The sequence below is a fragment of the Garra rufa genome, chromosome 6 (genome assembly GCF_049309525.1).
Source record: "Garra rufa chromosome 6, GarRuf1.0, whole genome shotgun sequence".
NCBI classification, from domain to species: domain Eukaryota; kingdom Metazoa; phylum Chordata; class Actinopteri; order Cypriniformes; family Cyprinidae; genus Garra; species Garra rufa.
In genome coordinates, this window is record NC_133366.1 from 10805951 (window position 1) to 10824630 (window position 18680).

Sequence of the window (18680 nt, forward strand, 5' to 3'; positions counted from 1 at the left end):
TTAAGATTTGACATATTTACAGTAGGAAATATCTTAATGGAACATGATCGTTACATGATCTAACCTGTGAGAAAAAAGTAAATATTTTTAGAATAAAGTTAAAATGTTTTTTAGAATAAAGTTGAAATATTTAAAAAATAAAGTTAAAATTCCAAGAATAAAGCTAAATTATTTTGATAATGAAGTCAAAATTACGAGAAAAAAGTCAAAATTTTGAGAATAAAGTCAAAATTATGAGAATAAAGTCAAAATATTTCAAGAAAAAAGTCAAAATATTTTGAGAATAAAGTCTAAATATTTCAAAAATAAATGTGAAATTAAGAATAAAGTCAAAATATTGAGAAAAAAGTAAAAATTATGAGAAAAAGTTTACAAATTTTGACATGAAAGTCAAAATATTTTGGAAAAAAGCTGAAATTTTAAGAATAAAGTCAATATTTAGATAATAAAGTCAAAATGATGAGAATGAAGTTGAAGTATTTAAAAATTACAAAAATAAAGTCAAAATTATGAAAATTAATTAATAGGCATTACACAATTAAGCTTATAAAGGAAAAACACATTCATAATTTGTATTTTGCCATAAAAGTGACAGAATTTGAAAACGTAGCTGTTATATTTTTGTAATTTTGACTTTATTCTCCAAATATTACGAGTTTAATCTCGTACTGCTACAACTTTATTGTCGTATTGCTACTTTATTCACATAATTTTAACTTTACTTGGTTTCTACACTCTTACTTGATTCTACACTCTGGAATCTGAGGGTGCAAAAAAAATCTAAATATTGAGAAAATCACCATTAAAGTTGTCCAAATGAAGTTCTTAGCAATGCATATTACAAATCAAAAATTAAGTTGTGAAATATTTATAGTAGGAAATTTACAAAATATCTTAATGGAACATGATCTTTACTTAATAATAAAGATCATTTTGACCCATATGATGTATTTTTGGCTATTGCTACAAATATACCCATGCTACTTACGACTGGTTCTGTAGCTCAGGGTCACATATGTAATCACTTGTTTCTGCCTCTTTGCCATGTTTTGGTCCAGAGATTCAATACTCTTTCAGAAGATGTGAAATAGCACCTCCTACTGTTTAACAGTGCAAACACGGAAAGCTGGAAAATTCCGCCAATGGTGGGGAAAGAGTTAAAACGAAGCAAACAATGGCAATATACTCTACAAAAATGTTTTGTTGCTCATAGCATTTGTTTAATGTAAAAGGGCGACTCAGGTGGACCCTTGGTATGCCAAGATGGCCCCTCAAGCGCCTGGGAGGTGCACGGCATCACTAGCTTTGGTCCAATCGGCTGTATCTATGATAAGAAGCCCAGCGTCTTCACTCGTTCCTCTGCCTACCTGCCTTGGATTGAAAATGTCATTCGCAAAGACATCTATGAACTCATCAGTACGTCCACTCAGCATTTAATTTGAATCAGTTAAAGATTATAAATTAGTTAAAAAAAAAACAAAAAAAAAAAAAAATTTTTTTCTCCTCAAGGTTCTGGTTGCGGTGGACTAAAGGATCTGGTTGGAACGGAGGGCATGCTGGCATCAATGGATCATCCAGAGAGTTACAGTAACAGAGCTTTCTGCCAGTGGAATATCCGTGTGCCCACAGGGAAAAACATCTACCTTCACTTTAGCAACTTCTCTCTGGAGGACACCACGCTGTGCCTTAATGACAAAGTCACTCTCAGCGATAGCGTCGGCTCTCTAGGTACGAAGACATATCCCATGTGGCTTGTCCATATATACTAGTGTGCTCTCAGGTGGGCCGCCGTAGTGTTAAGGGAATGTGGATGAGATATAATATGCCGTGTACTCGGCCTCTTTTTCTCAGGTACCTACTGCAGCACATCTCCTCCGAGAGATCTAGTCACGGCTGGGGACGCACTGACTGTCAGTTTTTCCTCCAATGACAAAATTGTGGACACAGGGTTCAGTGCCAGTTGGAAAGCAGTGGATCCTGTTGACATTGAGGGTGAGTGGCCATAGCACCCACATCGCAACCAATCCAAATTTTTTCTTTTTCATACTTTGGACTACTTTTGTCTATCCACTACAGATGCTGTTGGTTGCGGTGGGTACTTTACCAGTCAAAAGGGGGAGCTCCTATCACCCAACTGGCCCAATGTGTACCCAAAGCAAGCGGTGTGCACCTGGACAATCTCCATCCCTTCGGCCACTAGAATCCATTTTGCCTTCAGTCAGTTTGAACTGCAGGCTGTTAATTTGCTGGGGCAGTGTGTGGATTATGTGGAGATCTTCGATGCTGCTGGGTCATCACAAGGTTTGATTATGCTCCATCACATAGACTTCCTTTGTTTATATAGTCAGTTACATTTTCCAGTTGTCATAATGTATTTCTTCTTTATTTAGGAAAATTTTGTGGCTCTGACCGACCAGCTTTAACTGTCAATGGGGACAAGGCCACTGTCCGCTTCCTTAGTAATGATGCTAACCAGAAAAAGGGATTCCAAGGACAGTGGACCAGCGATCTTGGTGTTTTCCATAAAAAACACTTCTAAAATGGGAAAGAGCTTTTGTTTGATAGGCTGTACAAATAGATTCAACAATAAATCAGAGCTATCTTTTTATAGACTGTCAAAAGCTACAGAGAAGCAAATAGATTGCTGGAATCATTAGAAACAACTGGTATTCAGGCACCAAAACATGGATTTGCAGTTGACATTTTGTCACATTTGTTGAATTTTGAAGTAAACCCATATCCTAGGTTATATATTGTATTGACAACTCACCAATTAAATCTTTATTATTTTATATTCTGTGTACCTGTAAAGTTTTGTCTGTATTTTTGTCTGTTAGAACATCATACCACAGCAATGAGCTAACTGCGGCTCAGAACACAATACAACTACATAGCAACACCCTAGGAACCCGTTAGAACACCATATGAACACCATAGAAATTACCTACATTAACACCATATAAATTAACTGCAGTAACAACCACCCAGAACACTGTAGCAACTGCATGACAACATCCTACAACACCCTATCGACCATTCAGAACATGATAACAACTGCATAGCAACACCCCGGAAACCTGTTAGAACACCATATCAACCGCATAGCAATGACCTACAGTAACAAGTACTCATAACACTGTAGCAACTGCATAGCAACACCCTAGAAACCTGTTAGAACATCATATAAATTAATTGCAGTAACAACTACTCAGAACACTGTGAAAACTGCATAGCAACACCCTGGAAATCTGTTAGAACACCATATCAATCACATAGCAATTACCTACAGTAACAATCACTCAGAAGAACACTGTAGCAACTGAATAGCAACACACTGGTAACCTGTTAGAACATCATATCAACCGCATAACAATTACCTACAGTAACAATCACTAAGAAGAACACTGTAGCAACTGCATAGCAACACGCTTGTAACCTGTTAGAACATCATATCAACTGCATAGCAATGACCTACAGTAACAACTACTCAGAACACTGTAGCAACTGCATAGCAACACACTAGAAACCTGTTAGAACACCATATAAATAAACTGCAACAACAACCATTTAGAACACTGTAGAAACTGCATAGCAACACCCTGGAAACCTGGTAAAACACCATATGAACATCATAGAAATTATATACAATAACAACCACTCAGAGGCTGTAGCAACAACATAGCAACATGCTGGCAACCTTCTAGAACATCCAATCAACCACTCAGAACACTTTAGCAACCACACAGCAACACAGTGGAAACCTGCTGCAATACCATATCTACCACATAGAAATGACCTAGAGCAGGGGTTTTCAAACCTGTCCTGGAGCCTCCCCTGCCCTGCACATTTTGTATGTCTCCCTTATTAGGCACACCCAATTCAGGTCTTGCAGTCTCTACTAATGAGCTGATGATTTGAATCAGGTGTATTAGATGAGAGAGACAAGCAAAATGTGCAGGGCAGGGGAGGCTCCAGGACAGGTTTGAAAACCCCTGACCTAGAGTAACAACCACTCAGAACACCATAGCCACCGCATAGCAACAATCTGGCAGCCTCCTAGAACACCCCATCAACCACTCCCAACACTGTAGCACAGCATAGCAATCTCCCTCCTCCGATTGGCCAAAGCAGTTACCATGACACCCAAGATCAGCCCAGTTTGCCTACCCCAACCCTTGTCTGTCATGCCTGCCAGAGATGTGTTACGTAATAGGCTGGGTGATGAGAGAGTTCAGAGGAACAAAGACCTGTTCATCTAGGTTGATTGATTTAGTAAAGCATCTGTTGTAATTTGTTCCAGTTGGTACTGAGTAATTAGTGAGTATCAGCGGATATTAATGATGCGTTTTTTGCGAAGGTAATTAAGATGCGAATGCCATACTGTGCCCTTAGACCCTAAAGAAAACCCAAGCCGTACTTGGACAACTTGACACTCAAGCACATGAATGAAAACAATAAACAATCAAGCTATTGTGCCCTTCAGGTGTGCTAATGCTTAACTAAAAATGTCATTTAAATTCCAACATTGCACTTACTTCCTTCCAGTGCCGCCTACTCCTTATTTTACACTCTAAACAATCTCTTCTTTCAGCCCCTTAGTGTTCATTAAGCGGTCTCTGGTGGTGTGCTTGTGTGTATACTGTCAAGTAAGGAAGCATCATGAGAGGTTCACATAGTGAGTTTTGGTCCCCTGAGATAAGAAGCCCACTGTTTTCATCTGTTTATCTGGCTTCAGTAAGTGGACAGAACACAACAAGTGCAATTATATATTTCAATTTTGTTCTTATCAATTTATGAAATACAGTAGTAAACATTTGATGTGGATCAAAAAAGTTCTAAAACCAAAACAATACCCCTTCTTGTTTTAGGACAACTTTAACTTTTTTGATCCACTTAAAATGTTGACTTCTATATATTTTATAAGTAGAACTTGTTAGGATTTTAAAATCATCTGTAGTCATGAAAACCAGACCACAAAACCTTAAGTAGCAAGGGTATATTTGTAGCAATAGCCAAAAATACAAAATTATCGATTTTTCTTTTATGCCAAAAATCATTAGGATATTAAGTAAAGATCATGTTCCATGAAGATATGATGTAAATTTCCTACCATAAATACATGCATTGCTAAGAACTTCACTTGGACAACTTTAAAGGCAATTCTCTCAATATTTTGATTTTTTTTTTTTTTTGCACCCTCAGATTTCAGTTTTTCAAATAGTTGTATCTTGGCCAAATATTGTCCTATCCTAACAAACCATACATCAATGGAAAGCTTTCAGAATTTTTTCAGCTTTCAGATGATGTATAAATCTCAATTTCAAAAAATCAACCCGTATGACTGGTTTTGTGGTCCAGGGTTGCATTTTAGTATAAGATTTCAAATATAAGATTAGCTTATACTGTACATCCATAATATATAAGTTTAGGATTGTTTAACATTCTTGGCCAGTGCATAATTTCCACACGTCCATTAGCGAAGCTTTTGAAGTCTAGTACTCTTTGTACTTGTGCACAAAGACTTTTTATTCAGTACAAAAGTCTGTGCATACAAATATAAAACATGCAGTTTATGTTGGTCTTGGATTTCTCACTTAAATTGTAAAGAAGATTCTAAAATATCAAAACATAAAAACATGCTAAAGTTTCATTTCCAACATCATTTAAGTTTAAAATGTAAGAAGACAAACAAAGACCCCTTACACCAACACTAAAAAGTTGTGAATTGGTAATTGATGCAGCTTCCTCTCATTTGCCCCATGTGGAGAGACTCTCAAAGCTTTGGGCCAGCTGGTCATGTGACTCCCAACACCAGCCAATTAGAGCGCAGGGCTCAGATTTCATTTGGTGAGGAGTCACTAAGCTCCACTGAGCTTTGGGAAAGGGAGGCTGACTCCTCTGCTTAGCCTCTGAAGTTTTCGGATACGTTTAGCCCATCCAAAGATGGATTAAACAACACATTATGATCCGGCGAGTTTGTTATGGGATGTTAAGGAGGCCTCTGTAAGAAAGGAGAAGGAATTTAGGGAATTCATCACTCTACAGACTCTTCCTGGAAGAAGAGGGAGATGGGGGCTGGAGCAATAACCATCTGTGTAAGTACAAAAAAAACATGCCGGCTAACTCCTTATAAGGCAGGGGAACTCAGTCAGCCAGTATGAAAGTGTGTGTGTTTGAGTTTACACATTACTGTGAAGTTTCTGCATGCACCAGTGTGCACGAGAGCTGGCTGTGATCCTGGAGTTATAACTGGGTAAAACCCGCTCGACTGAGGTCATTTCTTCCCTTCTGTTTACAATGTCTCCTGTGTTAGGCCACCTGGAACTGACACTCTCGTGTCAGATTCACTTAATGAAACTTTATAAATAAATTAACATTGGTTGGGTGGAGTACGCAAAATTTGTATCCTTAGGGCTTAAAAAAGCTTTTTACTTGGACAGCTTTTTCAAATGGACAACTTTGCTCCTTATGTACCCCTAAAAGGTGCATAGACGTATCTCAAGTGTAACATACCACTCCAGGGTACTAATTTGCACCTTTTAGGGGTAGATAAGGTACAAAGTTGCCCCTAATCAGAACAACCCCCAGTGACAAGCTGTTGTACAAATTTGTGCACATTTTTCAGTGTTAGTGTTGTAAACTGTGCTTGTTTCTAACTTATAATAGCAGAGAGGTTCAGCAGCTGTTGCAAGCATGCGCTGCTACAACCAGTTGCTGTCAGGACCACACACAGCATTTGTGCACGCATGCGTTAGAGATGAATGAACATGCCGAGACTCGCTTCTCACCCAACAGAGATGGAGTTTGTGAAATTGAACCCTGTACTTTTAACAGAACAAAGAACTGCGTTCAGTATCCCAGCTTCTGCAACAGAATTCTAAAGTTTGGGGTTGTTATGATTGTTTTTAATGTTTCAAAGACTGTTATCTCCATCAAGGCTGTATTTATTTGATCAAAAATACAGTAAAATAGCAATGTTGTGAACTTTTATAGTTAAATATATTTTAAAGTATATTTTATTCCTGTGATGCTCTTCAGTGTCACACAATCCTTCAGAAATCATTCTAATATGCTGGTTTGCTGCTCAAGAAACGTTTCAAAATTTTAAAACCTGATAATTTTTTTTAAGATTCTTTGATGAACAGAAAGCTGAAAATAACAGCACTGATTTGAAATAGAACTATTTTAGTTTCTCATTTTCATTAAGGCTGCATTTATTTGATCAAAAATACAGTAAAATAGCAATGTTGTGGATTATTATTGGAATTTAAAATATCTTTTATATTTGAATATATTTTATTCCTGTGATGCCCTTCAGTGTCACAATGCTTCAGAAATCATTCTTATATGCTGGTTTGCTGCTCAAGAAAGATTCCAGATTTTTTAAAACTGACTTCAGCTAGAAATAATAAAGGATCTTGTGTGATCTGATTTTGCAGTCTATGGGGGAGGGTTTAAAGATCCATTGACTTCCCAAAAGAGTCAAAGCAGGGGGCGTCATTAAGTAATTAGCACTTTGTCTCGACTAGTAATGGCAACTCGCAGCAAAAAGTTTTCAACTACTTTCTCATTGACTGTGAATAGCATAGCTGTATGCTAACGTGTGGGCTCTTCACATATGAAGTGTTGTGAGGACCCGTGTGTGGGGTTGGGGTGATTTCATGGACATCTGTTCCTGTTGGAGTAGCTCAGACTGGCTTATGTTCTTAATGTCAACTTGAGGAATGAAATGCTAGACTTTAGCAAGCATAAGCTACTATTATTATTTAAAAGAAATAAATACCTTTATTCAGCAAGGATGCATTTAGTAAAGAGTTCTTCATTGTATAAGAACGCAGCACTGTTTTCAACATTGATAATCAGAAATGTTTCTTGAGCAGAAAATCAGCATATTAGAATGATTCATGAAGGATCGTGTGACAATGAAGACTGGAGTAATGATGCTGAAAATTCAGGTTTGATCACGGTAGTAAATTACATTTTAGAACATATTCAAATAGAACGCAGTTATTTCAAATTTACAGTTTTTACTTTGTTTTATCAGATAAAAACAGCCTTGGTAAGCACTTCTGTCAAAAACAAACATTTTTACAGACTATCTTACTGATTATGAAGCAAATTAGGCCTTAATTTAGGATAAAGTTAGTGCTGAAACCCATGAAGTGACACTGATTAATCTCAAATTATGCCGTCTTGCCTGCTTTCTAACGATAAATGCACTTATACTGTATGGCATTCCTACTATTGGTATTTGAGCTGATTATGCATTTGGGTAGGCTATAAGATAAACACGTGTTTACAGTTTGGCCTGGGTCATACACGTGGAGAACAAGAGGACATTTTGTACTGAACTCCCAATTAGAAGATGCTCACATAATAGATTGTGAAGAACAGAACGAGCAACATTCTCATTTATTAAAGGACTGCAAACAGTCTCTGAATACAAGCCATTCTTTGCTTCATTTGGAAGAATGCATTGAATCTCTGAGTTTGTGACAACACAAATAATCATTTTTACTTTAAGATCTTCAATGAAAAAAATTATGTTTGTTAAATTAGTGTCCGCATAAACTCTTCCACAGTGCAACTGAATTCTTCATTACTGCATTTTAAAAATTGATGCATAAAGATATTATATTTACATGCAGACCTGATGAACCAGCCTAAAATGGTTTGCCGGTCTTAGCTAATTTAAGCTGATCTAGAGCTGTTTTCTTAGGCTTGTTTAAGAGGGTTTAACCCTTTAATAATTTACAATGGCAAACATACTCTCTGCTTAATTAAAACTTTGATTGACCACCATATTACTTATCAATAAACAGCTGAGGTCAAAAGTTTACATACCCCTTGCAAAATCTGTAAAATGTTAATCATTATTCTTCATAATTCTTTGGTTTTCAGCATTTTTGTGTATTTAAACCCTTTCCAACAATAACTGTGTGATTTAAGATCCATCTTTCCACACTGAGGACAACTGAGGGACTCATATGCAACTATTACAAAAGGTTTAAATGCTCATTGATGCTTCAGAAGAAAAAAAAATAGGCATTAAGAGCTGGGGGTGTATACTTTTGAACAGAATGAAGATGTGTACATTTTTCTAATTTTCCCTAAATATCATATTTTTTTCATTTAGTACTCCCTTTCAGAAGCTACAGAAGATACTTACATGTCTCCCCAAAGACAAAAGTCAAATTTACCTTGATCTTCAAAATGCCCCCCTCAGCTATTAATGCACTGTTTCCTTCTGAAGTATCAGTACGCATTTGAACCTGTAATAGTTGCAAATGAGTCCCTCAATTGTCCTCAGTGTGAAAAAAAAATGGAAAATGGATCTCAAAATCACAAGTCATTGATGGATGGTTCAAATACATACAATTTTTGAATTTTGAATTTTTGATACCTGAAAGATTTATCTGAAGAACAGTAAGCAGTTTAGGACAAACAAGGGACTAAAGAACTATCACAAAAAAAAAAAAAAAACAGCTGTGGATCATTCAGGTAACAAAACAGTATTAAGAATCAAGTGTATGTAAACTATTGAATGGGGTAATTTTTATAAACTGAACTATTATTTTCTCTTGTGGACTACGTAAATGACTTTTTGTATATGTATATGTGACCCTGGACCACAAAACCAGTCTTAAGTCGCTGGGGTATTTTGTAGCAATAGCCAAAAATACATAGTATGGGTCAAAATTATTGATTTTTCTTTTATGTCAAAAATCATTAGGAAATTAAGTAAAGATCATGTTCCATGAAGATTTTTTGTAAAATTCCTACTGTAAACCTATCAAAATGTAATTTTTGATTAGTAATATGCATTGCTAAGAACTTAATTTGGACAACTTTAAAGGTGATTTTCTCAGTATTTTGATTTTTTGCACCCTTAGATTCCAGATTTTCAAATAGATGTATCTCGGCCAAATATTGTCTTGCTTTCATATGATGTATATATCTCAGTTTTGTAAAATTTAACCTTATGACTGGTTTTGTGGTCCAGGGTCACATATATCTATAGGTCTTATTCAGGTCAGTACTAAATAAAAAATAACATGCATTTTGCATGATCCCTCATATTTTGGTCCAATAATTAACATTTTGCAGATTTTGCAAGCTGCATGTAAACTTTTGACTTCAACTGTATGTTTTTAAAATTATTAAATGTTTTTTTTTAATTATCAATAATTGAAATGAATAAAGTAATACATTTAAAATTATAAATAAATACAAACTGATATTTGATTAAAAATAAAAAACAAACATGTTCTTTGCCCTTGTCTTATACTTTATGGGAGTGATCCCAGGCTAAATAAACACACACACACACACACACACACACACACACACACACACACACACACACACACACACACACACACACACACACACACACACACACACACAGAGAAAATTAATCAAATCTATATAGTCATAAAAATGTAACCTAATAAATACCACTTAATTAAAATGAATGAATTAAAAACCAAAACTATAATAACATTAATGGTAGAAAATAAAGCTGGCTTATACTGTGATGTAATACCTAATAAACCCATTTACAGTTTATAGTAGTTAAAATATTTACCTATTGTAAATATTTGTTCACCATAACAATATAACTTCCTGAATTCACAGCTTTCCTCATCTAATCTATAAAAAACCCTGTTCTCTAGTCACAGCTGAGTTTGATAGCCTGTCAGCTTGAGTCTGTGTTTCTTCTCACCTGGTTACAGGTGCATGGCAACCTCTCCTGACGTAGACACACACACAGTTAGTCTCCCTCCCTTCTGCTTCCTGCCACTGACAGATCCACCTACACCAGAAGGGAAAATTCTCATAATATAAAGGGTGATACATGGACTAGGGGTCTTCACAATGCAGACGGTCAGAACGGTGGATGTGGTTGACTGCTCCTTTCTCTTCTGCTTTTCCAAGCACAACAAGGCAGCAGTCCAGATCAAAGAGGACATGAAGAGGATGGTGCAGCTGCCCATGATTAAACCCTCTCTGGCCACCGCCACAGGGGGGAAGAAGATCTTCGGCGTGTCCCTGCTGGAGTTGAGAGATCTGGGACTTGTCAAGGACGGGGTTCCAGTGGTGGTCCGGAGTATGGTGGAGTATCTGGAAAAGCATGGTGAGTGTTGACCTGATCACGGCTGGTGTGAAGAAATCTGATCTGGGGAAAATGATAAAGAATTAAAAGTTACTTTGGTGAGCTATTATAACGCTTTAAGCAACTAATAGCATGTCATATCCTGGCCTACTGCGTTTTCACAAAGCAGAGATCATCAGGTGACTGATACAGGCCTGAGTTACTTGGAAAGTTATGATTGTTTTCAGACATGTGGTAAATGCTATAGTAACAAATAGCAGAATGCATTGTTTTGCCCTCTTGAACTTGATATATATTATAATATATAATTATTTTTCTTGTTTACCTACTTTAGACATATTTTTTAATCATCAATCATCAAAGGATAATTTAAATTTAAACTTTTACATTTAGAATTTAAACTACATTTAGGAATCTATAATTTAATCTATAACTTTTTAAATAATCCTGTGGTGTGACATGCATTTTTAAAGGTACAAATCTTTTTTGTAGTCATGCTAGCTCAATTGATATGAAATCATACAAAATGCATGCATAATAAATAAAAAAAAAAAAGTAAAATGTTTTAGTTTATCCAGTTTATTTAAATTCTTATACATGCATTTTCTTAGACATTAAAGGAGTAGTTCACTTTCAGAACAAGAATTTACAGATAATGTACTTACTCACCCCCTTGTCAACCAAGATCGTGTTTTTTCTTCAGTCGTAAAGAAATGGTGTTTTTTTTTAGGAAAACATTTCAGGATTTCTCTCCATATAATGGACTTCTATGGTGCCCCCGAGTTTGAACTTCCAAAATGCAGTTTAAAATGCAGCTTCAAAGGGCTCTAAATGAGAGAAAAAAGGGTCTTATCTAGCGAGACAATTGGTTATTTTCTAAAAACATTTACAACTTATATACTTTTTAATCTCAAATGCTCGTCTTGCTGAGCTAGACAAGACAAGCATTTGAGGTTAAAACATATATAAATTGTAATTTTTTTTTTTTTTTTTTAGAAAATAACCCATCATTTTGCTAGATAAGACCCCTTTTTCCTCTGCTTTGATTGTTTGGAGCCCTTTGAAGCTGCAAACTTTTTAAAATCAATTTTGCGTTCTATTTTAAGAAAACTGCGGGCACAGTAAGTGCACTTTGACCATGTTGGCTGAAGTGAATGTGAACTGGCACCTAAGTTTTTTCTACCTGCCAACAGTACATGTTGTCCAAGAACATAAAGTCACAGATTTTGTTGCTCTGGTGAACGGCTCCAGGCCTTTAGCCAACAAGGTCCAAGCTGACTATAACAATTAGATAATTGGGTACTGGATCAAGGCGAACCCAAATTTAAAAAAGAAAGGACATTTAAAACAACAGCATTGCTGTGCAAAAGTATCTTTTTTATGACGACAGAGAACGGTTTCTTCACAAGTCCACCTCAGTGTCCTCTAGAAATCAAACTCACCTGTTAGTAAAGGGCTGCGATTGACAAAGGACACAAACATCATTACAAAACAAGTGTTGGGTGTAATGCAGTACTGAGTAATTAATAACTGTAATTTAATAACGTTTCCCTTGTAAAAGTAAAGGATTAATTCAATTACATTTACTTCTGATGTAACTGCATTAAATACTGTACACACTTTGAAACAATAGTGTGTTTCAATTTAACATTTAATTGAAAAAAGTACACTACAAGTCAACAGTTTTTGAACAGTAAAATTTTTAATGTTTTTTTTTTTTTAATTCTTGTCTGCTTACCAAACCCACATTTATTTGATCTAAAGTACAGAAAAACAGCACAATTTTGGAATATTTTTACTATTTAAACTAACACTTTTCTATTTGAATATATTTGAAAAAGTAATTTATTTCTGTGATTTCAAAGCTAAATTTTTAAGCATCATTACTCCAGTCTTTAGTGTCACATGATAATATAATATGCTGATATTCTGTTCAAAAACATTTATGTTGAAAACATCGTAGTATAATTTTTTTCAGGTTTCTTTGATGAATAGAAAGTTCAGAAGAACAACATTTGTGACCCTGGACCACAAAACCAGTCTTAAGTCGCTGGGGTATATTTGTAGCAATAGCCAAAAATACATTGCATGGGTCAAAATTTTGGATTTTTCTTTTATGCCAAAAATCATTAAGAAATTAAGTAAAGATCATGTTCCATGAAGATTTTTTTGTAAAATTCCTACTGTAAACATATCAAAATGTAATTTTTGATTTGTAATATGCATTGTTAAGAACCTAATTTGGACAACTTTAAAGGTGATTTTCTCAGTCTTTTAGATTTTTTTTTGCATCCTCAGATTTCTGATTTCAAATAGATGTATCTCGGCCAAATATCGTCCTATCATAACAAATCATACATAAATAGAAAGCTTATTTATTGAGCTTTCATATGATGTATAAATCTCAGTTTTGTCAAATTTAACCTTAAGGTTTTGTGGTCCAGGGTCACATTTATCTAAAATGGAACTCTTTTGTAACATTAAAAAAATGTCTTTATCATCATATTTGATCAGTTTAAAGCATCCCTGATAAAAAAAAAAAAAAAAGTAAAACGTGTGTATAATAGTGTATAATGTTTCAAAAGCTTTGCTGATGCTGATCTTTGGATCTTTCTATTTATTAAAGAATCCAGACCAAGGAATAGAAATACTTCAATCTCCCTATTATCTAATTGAGTTTGGATTTTATCAAAGTTTCATTACTAAAATGTACATATTTTTTATTATTATATTTTTGTCATACTGTACAAGTAAAGTCAAACTGGTTGTGTTTAGATAAATCTTAAGTGCAGAAGCTGCAGTTGTGCTTGTTTTCCACTGGATGGTGCAGTGACCCTTCAGAGAAGATAATCAATGCACTGGGCCTTTGAGAAAACAAGGCAGCATTTTTCAGTAGATTTTATGGTGTTGATCAAATATCTTTCCATATTTTTCAAGATCAGTTCTGCATTCGAGCCAAGAGTGGCTTAAGTTTGTTTACCACCTGTTGAAATCTTAAAATGTTCTTAGTTTTAACTTCAAAATGACTTACAGAGCTTTATGTCTCTCTCATGGTGTCACAATCTGTCAGGTCTTCGTCTGGAGGGTCTGTTCAGAGTAAACGGCAGCGCTCGGACTGTGGATAACCTGCGGCAGAGGTTTGATGCTGGAGAAGAGGTGGATCTACATCAGGATGTAGACGCATTTGCTGTGGCCAGTTTACTAAAGCAGTTCTTGAGGGATCTACCTGAAGGTCTCATCCATCCCTCCATCCACAATCCTCTCATTCAGCTGTATCAGGGTGAGTCAGCATTTAGTCTTCATTCATGGGTGGTGTGGTGTAGAGCTTAAATAACTGGGCTAGTAACCGAGTTAACAAAGTTGTTTAATATTAAATGTTTCGCTACTTCCAATTTACCTCACTCTCTTTCAACGCCTGACGCTTTGCGATAAAATTCGCGCTGTTTTTGTTAGTCCCGCCTACTTTGATTTGATTGGCCACCTCAGTCATTTTGACATTGGCAAGCGTTGTTAGACACATTTATAAGTTTCTAGAAGTTTTGCTTGTGAACTGAGCCGTACGAACTTGGAGCTCGTAAGAGAGAATGAGAAAAAATATATTTATATATTAGATTGGCCATGTTTTGACCAGCTAAAAATGGTTTTAAGACGGTTATTTCTATCTTTTGCTGTAGTGTGCAGTGTTGGGGTAACGCATTACAAGTAACGCACGTTACGTAATATTACTTTTCCAAGTAACTACTAAAGTAACGCATTCATTTTTAATTATCAAGAATATTTCTGAGTTACTTTTTTAAATAAGTAACGCCAGTTACTCCCCCCCCCCCCCCCCCCCCCATTTATTGATTAAAAGCTCTCCTGTCCCCATGTTGAGAGAAATTGTAAGATCTTTAGTTCTAGAATAATGGTGAACATGCCTTAATTTATCTCATTTACTAAAGAAACAGATACAGTATTTTTCAAAATGCATAAAAACAGTTAAATTCAACGCCTGCAATAATTAAATTTGTTAAATAATACAAATATTCTTTATGTATTTAATCCCATTTTATTAAAAGATGTCTTTGCTGCCGATCCAATTCATCCATACTAATAATCAAAAATTACTCAAGATAATCTAGAATTTGTTTTTTATTTTTATTGCTGAAGAGTTTACATTTTTTCTTCTACGGTCTACTGTACAGATGTGAATTTACTTTTCTCTAACCCCTGAGGCTTTTGGTGTAAAAAGGCTTTTACATTTGCCAAATATATAACTTTAAAAAAAACAAACAAACAAGCAAGCCCTGGCCAGATTTAAAAAGTAACGCAAAAGTAAAGTAAAGCATTACTTTCCATAAAAAGTAACTAAGTAACGTAATTAGTTTTTTAGGGAGTAACTCAATATTGTAATGCATTACTTTTTTTTGTTTGCACAAGGAGTCTGACAACAGCCAGTGCTCCACATGGAGATCTGATCTAATCATCCAGTCTGTCTGGAATTAATTTATCTCATTTACTAAAGAAACAGATACAGTATTTTTCAAAATGAATAAAAACAGTTAAATTCAACGCCTGCAATAATTACATTTGTTAAATAATACAAATATTCTTTATGTATTTAATCCCATTTTATTAAAAGATGTCTTTGCTGCCGATCCAATTCATCAATACTAATAATCAAAAATTACTCAAGATAATCTTGCATTTGTTTTCTTTTATTTTTATTGCTGAAGAGTTTACATTTTTTCTTCTACGGTCTACTGTACAGACGTGAATTTACTTTTCTCTAACCCCTGAGGCTTTTGGTGTAAAAAGACTTTTACATTTGCCAAATATATAACTTAAAAAAAAAACAAAAAACAAACAAGCAGGCCCTGCCCAGATTTAAAAAGTAACGCAAAAGTAAAGCATTACTTTCCATAAAAAGTAACTAAGTAACGTAATTAGTTACTTTTTTAGGGAGTAACCATAGACTGTAAAAAATATGGACGTAGTATCCGTGACGTCACCCGTAGGATTCTGAAGCGCTATTTTGAAGCCTGTTGTGGGCGGGATTCGGCCGTCGCCATCTTGGAAACGCGTCACCGCGCGTCACTCCCGGACAATCAAAAATGGGCAAAAAGGCGGGACGTGGGTGGAGCTGGTTGCTGAAACCACGCCCGCCTAGCGCGACAGTGGTGACAGCAGCGGCAATCCCCCTGTCACTCAAGTGGACACACCCTTAATTATGCTGAACTTTAAGGCTTAATATAACTTAAACGGATGAGTTATAAAAAAATTCACCCCCCTCACAGTTGACATGAAGGGCAAAACTAGCTATATAGACCAAAACCATTTTTTGAACCAGGCTGTAAACATACTTTTTTCTGCTGTAAAGTTGGGCATTTTAACATGGGGAGTCAATGGGACTGACTCTCTTTTGCAGCCAGCCTCAAGCGGCCAGTCGATGAATTGCATTTTAAGACACTTCCGTGTTGGTTTCAATAGAGAGAGCGGGAGGTTGCCCCTTGGGAGTAACTCAATATTGTAACACATTACTTTTTAATTATCAAGAATATATCTGAGTTAGCTACTTTTTTAAAATGAGTAACGCTAGTTACTCCCCCCCATTTATTGATTAAAAGCTCTCCTGTCCCCATGTTGAGAGAAACTGTAAGATCTTACTTTAGTTCTAGAATAATGGTGAACATGCATTAATTTATCTCATTTACTAAAGAAACAGATACAGTATTTTTCAAAATGAATAAAAACAGTTAAATTCAACGCCTGCAATAATTAAATTTGTTAAATAATACAAATATTCTTTATGTATTTAATCCCATTTTATTAAAAGATGTCTTTGCTGCCGATCCAATTCATCCATACTAATAATCAAAAATTACTCAAGATAATCTAGCATTTGTTTTCTTTTATTTTTATTGCTGAAGAGTTTACATTTTTTCTTCTACGGTCTACTGTACAGACGTAAATTTACTTTTCTCTAACCCTGAGGCTTTTGGTGTAAAAAGGCTTTTACATTTGCCAAATATATAACTTTTAAAAAAACAAACAAACAAGCAAGCCCTGCCCAGATTTAAAAAGTAACGCAAAAGTAAAGTAAAGCATTACTTTCCATAAAAAGTAACTAAGTAACGTAATTAGTTACTTTTTTAGGGAGTAACTCAATATTGTAATGCATTACTTTTAAAAGTAACTTTATAAGGAAATATCAGTTTACATTGCTAAACATTAACGGTTGTATCAGCGATTTCAAGCCTAAAACATAAAGTGTCAAATTCAGCTGACCTTTCTTCATGATCCGCTCGCTGCCTGCCCCATAAATCGACTGTAAAAAAAACACGTCTCTCTGGTCAGCCTAGGGTCCGAGATTTGCAAAAACAATCGGTGCTACCAACCTTTCCACAGAAAAACAAACAGTGTTCCAACCAATCACCGTCAGGGGGTTGGTGTTGTGGACTTTCCTACTGGTGCAGGGATGTGAGGGAGGCGGAGCGAAAGTCCACAACACCAAACCCCTGACGGTGATTGGTTGGAACACTTTGTTTTTCTGTGGAATAGTTGATAGCACCGATTGTTTTTTGGCATATCTCGGACCCTAGGCTGACCAGAGAGACGCGTTTTTGTTTTTTTACAGCGAATTTATGGGGCAGGCAGCGAGCGGATCGTGAAGAGGGGTCAGCTGAATGTGACACTTTATGTTTCAGGCTTGAAATCGCTGATACAACCTTTAATTTTGCCATTAATTGTAATGATTCGGTGAGATTTTTGTTTGCACAAGGAGTCTGACAACAGCCAATGCTCCACATGGAGATCTGATCTAATCATCCAGTCTGTCTGGAATTGAGACAGACTAAATTTAGAAGAACTGTGGCAACGTCTCCAGTATGCTTCAAGAGACCTACCTGCAAAGCTACCTGAAAAACTATGCGCAAGGGCAAAAGCTGCTTTAAACGCAAAAGATGGTCACACCAAATGTTAATTTAATTTTGTTTATAGAAGTTAATTGATAAAGAAAATCTATTTATGACATTTTGACAGCATCCTCATTTTAGCTTTGCAGGTAAATTTTTGAAAGCATCTTGGAGACGTTGCCGCAGAAATAACTTACTTAAATGAGAAGTTCACTTCCAGAACAAAAATGTACAGATTATTTACTCACCCCCTTGTCATCCAAGATGCTCATGTTTTTCTTTCTTCAGTTGTAAAGAAATTATGTTTTTTGACACTAACATTTTTGGATTTCTCTCCATATAATGGACTTCTATGGTGCCCATGAGTTTGAACTTCCAAAATGCAATTTATATGCAGCTTCAAAGGGCTCTAAATGATCCCAGCTGAGGAAGAAGGGTAAAGAAACAGATATCTTAACATTGATTATTTTCTAAAAAAAGAAAAAAAAAAAATACAATTTGATAATCTTTGCATGTTCACTTTGTAAACATTGGATTGGTGCTTCTGCAGCGATGTTGGGCGATTTTTTTTTTTAGTTGGAGGAGAAAATGAGATGGGAGTTTTTGAACATTCCCTAACTGTTTTGAAAAGGATTACACACAGTTCATGCAGAGATAGACAAGATGAGCAT

General features: G+C 35.6%; 2 protein-coding genes across 9 annotated transcripts in view; both read left to right on the plus strand.

Moving 5' to 3' along the window:
• LOC141337203 (ovochymase) overlaps positions 1–2792 on the plus strand; it is a 34200-nt gene extending 31408 nt beyond the window's left edge. The window contains exons 16-20 of the mRNA XM_073842978.1: positions 1233–1416; positions 1510–1728; positions 1852–1992; positions 2077–2301; positions 2391–2792. Coding sequence (XP_073699079.1) covers positions 1233–1416; positions 1510–1728; positions 1852–1992; positions 2077–2301; positions 2391–2539 — 918 coding nt within the window. The 3' untranslated portion in view covers positions 2540–2792. The remainder of the gene's footprint in view (positions 1–1232; positions 1417–1509; positions 1729–1851; positions 1993–2076; positions 2302–2390) is intronic.
• A 3097-nt stretch (positions 2793–5889) lies between these two features.
• Positions 5890–18680, plus strand: part of fam13a (family with sequence similarity 13 member A) — a 72561-nt gene continuing 59770 nt past the window's right edge. For all 8 annotated transcript variants that reach the window (XM_073842043.1, XM_073842048.1, XM_073842044.1 and 5 more), the window contains exons 1-3: positions 5890–6095; positions 10939–11137; positions 14187–14396. In XM_073842043.1, coding sequence (XP_073698144.1) covers positions 6069–6095; positions 10939–11137; positions 14187–14396 — 436 coding nt within the window. In that variant the 5' untranslated portion in view covers positions 5890–6068. The remainder of the gene's footprint in view (positions 6096–10938; positions 11138–14186; positions 14397–18680) is intronic.